General features: G+C 48.2%; 1 protein-coding gene across 2 annotated transcripts in view; it reads left to right on the top strand.

Moving 5' to 3' along the window:
• Nucleotides 1-5604: 5604 nt before the first annotated feature.
• VGLL3 (vestigial like family member 3) overlaps nt 5605-7329 on the top strand; it is a 28498-nt gene continuing 26773 nt past the window's right edge. For both annotated transcript variants that reach the window (XM_040582923.1, XM_040582922.1), the window contains exon 1: nt 5605-5937. In XM_040582923.1, the coding sequence (XP_040438857.1) occupies nt 5833-5937 (105 nt within the window). In that variant the 5' untranslated portion in view covers nt 5605-5832. The remainder of the gene's footprint in view (nt 5938-7329) is intronic.

Here is a 7329-nt window from a genome sequence, read left to right as displayed (position 1 = left end):
TGCTGGGCTTCATCCTGAATCATTCCATGCTCACTGCTTTGGCTGCAGCCCCAGTGATTCACAGGGGGACCAGGGAGTGGGTCTGTGCTCAAACTGTGGCCAGTTAGGGACCAAGGAAACCTTTGGGGTAACTGGGAACAGCATTGAAGATACCCTGTGTTGGGTCAGCTGCTGCTTCTCTACCAACTAGAAGTTTGAAAGAGCACCCCAATGCGCTTTTTTTTCCATAAGGGGGATGATGGAGAAGAAAGGCATCCTCCAGCATCTGAATGTTTCAATTGATTTTCTGCTGCTTCTTTACAGTTACTCCCCAGCTGCTTTGCACTTCCCTCTCAGATGCAACAGGGCCCCAAAATTCAACTGCTGAGATGGAAACATGTTTAATAATATATTATGAAAAAGACATGGTGAAAAATTCCAATATAGATGGAGGATTTTAGTGCCAGACTGTGCCCTTGGATTCCAACGCATATCTTCCATTAAAGCTATTAAAAATGTTTGCGTTTCAAGGAAGAATTTAGATTTTTGACAACATTCCCTCTTTTTCTCTGGGAGCCAAACATTTTCTGTGGTAACAGAAAACATTATAACAAGAATAAATATAATGCATTTAGGCATTAAAATGAATAACAGTCCTTGATCTATTTGCTGAAGATTATAGGCATGAGATGTGAAAGCTGTTAGTGGCTTGAAGAAAGGTCCTTGCTGCAATCGGCACTACGGCTTTGCTTGTATTACAAAATATGAAGGAGATGGCTAGAGGGGAATCCAGATCCTTGCATCATATGGAGAAGTTGCTGAGCATCTCGTGATCTTAACTTTGGCCACTGTTTTGCTGTATTTCATCGCATTTGCATCGAGATCCCAAAATCTAAGGGTAACATACTTGCCACAGGTGAGCTGCTGCCTCCTGTTTCAGAGGGGTCAAAACCTCCGTGGCGAGTGTGTAATTGCTGTGTGTATAAGGGAAACGTTGAGCCTGTTTCCTATACCCCCAAGGTGCTGTATGAATGAAAACGGCATTGTAAACGGGAATGCTGCTTTCCTTCCCAAACACCCAACGCTTCAATTTCTGTATTGTTTCAAATTAGAGCAATTTAAGTCTGTATAGAGAGAAACTCTTATCTTGTCCTCAGGAAAGGAAATAGCTCTCATCTTTTTCCCCCTCCTCAGATGTTTGGGGTGGTCTGTGAATGTTTCCATTCCTTTTCTTCAGGAATGAAGGAAGGCTGCCTGTCTCTGTCTTGTGCATCTTCCCTGAGGAGTGGGGAGAGCCTGAGCTCAATGCAGGAGTTGGAGCTCTCTGTTGCCTGCTGCGTTTCTGGAACTTGCACTGTACCAGCTGGAAGCGTAGATCATGGTGGTGATGGCACTGCAGCTTTACAAGAACGCGCTTAGCAGCCCTTTAGTCCCCAGGTCAAGCTGAACTCCCTAGTGAGGTTACCCAGCGTCATGTAAGTTAGCGAGAAATCTTTAGACATTTGTGTGGCAAATTCCACCAGAAACCTAATTTGCTTTAAAGGGTGTTCGTCATCTCCACAAAAATGCTGTTTCATTAAAATTGACTACTTAAAGATTTATTTTTTTTGTCCATCTCATCAGAGAATTCCCAAGGCAGTTGTGAGCAAACGTTATTTTTACCCTTCCTATTCCTTTATATATAAGGCATAGATAACGCCTGGTGTTTATTTCCTTGGGATGCCGTGCATATCTTCAGATTTGGTCTCCTTGTTTAGGAAAAACTAATGTGTTGCATTTTTGGCTGTTGAGCAGACCGTAACAGCAAAGCCAAGGGGCTTTGCCTGTAAATATTAGCCACAGCTAGCTAGGGTGTGGTTTCCAATGATTTAAATACTTATAGAATGCCATCAGAGAGTGAAACAAGGAGGCAGGGGGAGGGAGGGGATGGGTAAAGGAGAGGACTTGTTTGTTTTAATCTCTGTGGAACTGCTAACTGTACAGAGTTGTCTCCCCAAAGAAATATTTGGAAGCAGTTGCATAGTGGTGAGAAGGGAGGGGGAGGACCCTGACTTCTTGTTGTTATTGTTCAAAAGGTTTGGAAGGCTTGCAACTGTTTTCCAGCATTTATTCAGACCTCTACGTAAATTTTCTGATCTGTGGAAGTGGCAAGCACCCCCAACTCCATCAGGAAAAGTTCATCTCAAAACAAACAAATGAATTCTTGAAGAGCCTGTGCAGGCAGTTTCTACCCCGTTGTTACCTCTCTCCTCCAGAACACACAAGTCGCGTTTGGTTGATGTTATAACCCACAAAACTGCTGTACCAAGTCACGTTTGGCTGTGGTGCTCACCTAGTGCTCTCTCAGGGTTTTCTGGTCTTATTTCCTACGGTTGCCCTTAGCATCGCTGAAGCTAAGCTCGTCTAAGAATCAGTGTAGCCTGATGGATTTAAGAAGCTAGAATACACAGCAAAGATGAATGAACTTTAATTAAAATGCAGCCCGTTGGTTCTTTTCCTCATTAAAGAAACAGACTGTCACAGAAAGCTGGGGTGTTTCTCTTCTGTAAAGACCTCGTACCAGTCATACCTTAGCCTGTTCCCCTCCTTTCCTTTTGTCAGTGTGAGGCATCTGCCTTAGCAAGCTGTGCTCTTCATTCCAGAGTGATGAAAGGGGACAACAATAAATTACAGTGCCTTTTAAGAAATCTCCAAATCTTATCAGATCTCATATTTCATCCTGGCTGCTTTCTATGCCATTCTTTTACTCTAATTGCCACTGAAAATTTACAGTTTGCTGCTGTCCTTGTGCACCTAGCACTTGAAGCTACTGCTGTGAAATGGTATGGAGGCAGAAAGCAGAGATTCTCTCTCCTCCTTTTCATTCTTTTTTTTTTTTTTTTTTTTTAAATTCCTGTTCCTTGTGAAATCCCCAAATTCACATTTTCCCATGCTTCTGGGAAGAGTGACACTTTATGTACTCTGAGGTATCGTTACGCTGCTAAAAATGGAAACTTGATGCTGCTTCTTGTGGGGTGGAGGGGAAAGAATTGAGAAAGGTGGCAGTTTTACCCCAACTGTCTTATGATGCTTGAATGCTGGGAATAGAAAGCAATATAACAAATGTCTGAAAACCCAGCCGCTTACCACTTTTTTATATAAATTCCAGATTACGGGCCAAACTCACTGTTGACATAAGCAGATGCAAATCTAGTGAAGTCACTGCAGTTACTTCTGCTTATGCCAGAGGTGAATTTGTCCTTATTTTTGGAACGTGCTGGGTTTGTGCTACAACATTGGCACACTGTATCGCGTCAGAATGCTTCTGAGCGATGGCTGCCTGCCGCTGGCTGCCTGACATGATGCATCACGTCAAACATCTGCCTGATAATGATCCTGTTCTGCTTTTTGACATGACGTATCATGCCACTGTATCATGCCCAAAGGCATCTCTTGGGAATCGTGGCAGGACGTGTTAATAAGGAATGTGTGCTAAATGAGTACCGGCGCGTTTTGGCACCCTGTGGAAAACAGTGGTATCTATGTTAGCGCATCTATGTATCTCCTGCAAGTGCCTCACGTACTTGAGTGTAAAATGATTGCTAATGTACTCCCACCTCAATGTATTGTGTTAGCGTAGTAGATGATAAATCATTTTCTACTTTGATCTGGTTCTGCTTTAAGGCCCGATAGTGGATTTTCTCCTAAAATCCATCAATATTGAAAGAACTTGTTCCTATTTGTGATTTTACAGACTTGTTTTGTTACTGTTATTAAGCATAGGAGGGTGTTGTGTTGCCCTTGTGTTTTATTCCTTTTTAATAAACTACCATCAGGCTGCATCACCGTTGCATCTGAAAGCATTTTACCTCTGACAGAACGGTGCTAAACAACATCTTCCCTGAAACAGGAAACATGTTTCACAATCCTCTGCAGCGAGCAGCACTGCTTCCCTGAGAGGATCTGCGCGGGTGGATAGCAGCCAGTTGTCCAAATGTGAGGAGGCCGGGTGCCAGCAGACGGGGCGGCCAGAGGAATGCCTGAAGGCAGCCCAGCCGTGCGCTAGCGGTAAAAACCTCCAGGTCAGGATCAGGCGCGTGTCCAGGAACAGCGAACTTCAGAAGGTGGTGCTTGTTATTGCCGACCGACGGCCTCTGGCTCCCGCGGACGTCGCTGTCGGGATAACGTTCCTGCCTTAGGCTTCTTGTTGCAGTAGGAAATGAGGGGAAAGAGATTTCTGAAATTAATAGGGCCCAGATCGAGCAGAGATTTGTAGATAGCAATCAGCACTCGGATTTTCTGTTTCCCTGAAGAAACTGTTCAGAAGCCCATACGTTTGGTTTAGCAAAGTGTGTGCTGTATGTGTGCAGTGCCCCCGTGGAAACTTCTGAGTGGCTGCGGAGGTTAACACTTCAGGCTGAATGCATTTAGGTAGATACATAAAATGCAACAGGAACAAATTACCAGAGTGCTATTAAAAAAGTATATAGCTACCTTAAAATCTGTATACCCAAAACTTTTTTTAAAAACAAACAAACAAAAAAAAAAAAAGCAAAAAAACCAAAACAAAAAACCCTAACCAAAACAAACAACAACAAAAAAAACCAACCAAAAACGTGCCTGCAGGAAATTGGATCTTTTTTCAAAGTATTGCAGTTGAATGTTTTGGAGAAATGCTTTCTATAAACAGGGAATCCTACTGGGGTCAGACAGAGCTATTTTAACCTTATGTATTCATCTAACTGTTCTGGCCAAGGAGATGCCTGTGTGTGTATATATACAGAGAAAGAGAGAGGATAAATTTAGAGTTTTTGATTGAAGGCTTCAATTTTTGGCCACTATTAAATGTAGATAACCTTCAAATTTTATGAAAAAGAAAGCTGAAAAAATTCATTTTAGGCCAAGCAAAAGCAAACAAGAGCAAACGAATGTAGGAATCCCCAGGCTGGTGAGCTGGGGTGATGCTGACGAGCCATATGCCCAGTTCTTTTCCATGTGTGGAATGGTATTGAAAGCCTGCGGGTCCGGGGCTGCAGCAGGGCAGCTCGCTGGCAAAAATGTGCACCCAGAGTTAGGCCACGAGCGTGTTTGAGTGGGACTGGAGCCATTACAACCAGATCCTGGTTTTCCATGTGCTTTTCAAATAGAGCGGTGCACTTAATTGATTTGGGTGTGTGTGTGTGTATATATATTTTTTTATTTTTTTTTTTTTTCTTCAGCGTTGTGGATTGAATGTGGGGAGGGAAGCAAACCTTCCCAGCCTGTCTGGTGGAGAATGCATCCAACCTGCCAGCTCCTGTGGGACCAGCGGGTTTCTCCTTCCTCTCAGATGAATTCCCAGGGTGAGTCCCCGCCGCTGCAGGTGACACTGGCGGCCTCGCTGCTGGAGCCTGGCCGCGCTCCCCGCCGACCGACCCCTGCCCCCCGGCAGCGAGCGGGGGGGGACTCGCACCAAAAGCGAATAAATACATAAACGCGCCGTGGGGGGTGGGGGGGGGAGGCTGCCCGGGAGCGCAGCGCAGCGCAGCGCCGGGCGGGCTGGGGGCAGGTGCTGCGCGGCCGCGGAGCCGCCGGGCGGGGAGGTGGGGGGGGGCGGGCGGGGCGCGGTCCCGGTCCCCGCCCCCCCCCGGCCCCGCTGCTGCCGCCGCCGCCGGGGCGCCCCGCGCTGCCGCCGCCGCGCTATAAGTGCGGGCGCGGGGCGCGGCGGCCGCTGAAGATGCGCTGGCAGCCGGTGCTGCGCGGCGCCCCGCCGCGGCCGCCCTGCGCGGAGGAGGAGGAGGAGAAGGAAGAAGAAGAAGAAGGAGAAGAAGAAGAAGCAGCAGCAGCAGCAGCAGCAGGGGGAGGCGGCGGTGGCGGCGCGGGGCGGCCGCGGCCATGAGCTGCTCGGACGTGGCCATGCAGCAGCCCGCCCCGGCGGCGTGCGGGGCGCCCCGCTATCTGGCCGGCGCTGCGGCCGCGCCCGCGGCGGGATGCCCGCAGGTGAGCCGCGGGGAGCGAAGGGGTGCGCGGGGGTCCGCGCAAGGCGGGGCGGTGGGGCGGGCTGGGAGGTGAGGGCGCTTTTGGGGGACACCCTCCCCCCCCTCCTCCCTTAGCGGGCTGCACGGCGCATCGCTGGCTGGCCGGGGCGGAGGTCTCCGCCCCGGCCAGCCAGCGATGCGCCGTGCAGCCCCCGGCCTGATTTGGAAATGCGGGGAGCTGCTGAGGGTGCCCCAGGCCAGCGGAGCCTGGTAAGACCTTATTTTTTTTAAAAAGAGAAATATTTCCCCCCCAAACGCATGTATTTGTGGGGTGGATCTTGGCTTGCTGGGCTGGAGAGGGGACGGGGGAGAAAGTTCTTTCTTGCTTTCTTCCCCCCTTCCCTCTGCGCCGTCGCTCCGTACTTGACCGAGCTCCCCCGCTTTGTCGCCCGCCGGTGCGGTGCGCTCCGCGGGCGCGCACAGGGGGGCAACCTCCGCCCGCCGGCGGGGGGGGGGGACCCCTGCTGCTCCCCACGGACGGGGGGCGCACCGCACCGCGCACCCCGGCTCTCCTGCAAGATCGGCTCCGGCGAGTATCCAGCTGAATTTGGTGATCAGATGTTTGTTGGTTGTGGTTGGTGGTTTTTTTTTTTTTTAAAAAAAAAAGTGAATCAGGAAATTCTTATCAGGCTGACAGCATTTTTAGACTATGCAGTGCGTGGGTGAAGTGGGACTAATATTGACTTGGCCCTAATGTAGTCATCTGAGAATACATTTTTTGGTTGTTGCTGCATTCCATAAGGTTTTATCATTATTATCCATGAAGATTGTTTTCTCCGTACATGGGAAGTGACCCCTAATATCAACTTGCCTGGGAGACACGAATATGGGCTAAAACATTAAAATTCCTGTCGCGTGTTACTGTGACTTTTCTTTATTGTTGAGAGAGGGAGCCCGCTGCAGAAAAGATACCCCAGCGAACTTGTCCAGGTTGCTCACGTTGTTCAGCGTAAATGCGAGCTCTGGAAAACTTGTGGGTTTCGTCTGTCGCAGCATGCCTTCGTTATTACTCCTTCTCTAATCTAGGTCACAGCTTGCAGAACCTTCCATCTATTCAGTAATTTTAGCTACAAACTTTGTGTTTGGATATCTGGAGCTCCAGTTGTTAGCCTGCGTGACTTGGAGGGAAAGTCAATAAATAATCCCGAATATCTTGACTCTTTGACTAAGAGACCTAGAAGTAGAAAACTGTACTTGAAACTTCAGTGAACTTTTTGGCATTTAACTCGGTAGGTGATCAGCTGTATTTGTCTTCCAGATCTGGAGTGTAGAACACATCCTATGTGAAAAATCTATTAAACGCGTTAGCAGCTGTGTCACGCTCAAGTGCAATTGCTTTTTATTTTTAAACAGA

Source organism: Falco naumanni, chromosome 2 (assembly GCF_017639655.2).
Source record: "Falco naumanni isolate bFalNau1 chromosome 2, bFalNau1.pat, whole genome shotgun sequence".
Taxonomy (NCBI): Eukaryota; Metazoa; Chordata; class Aves; order Falconiformes; family Falconidae; genus Falco; species Falco naumanni.
Note: the sequence above shows the minus strand (reverse complement) of the source record. Positions and strands in the feature narration are given on the sequence as shown.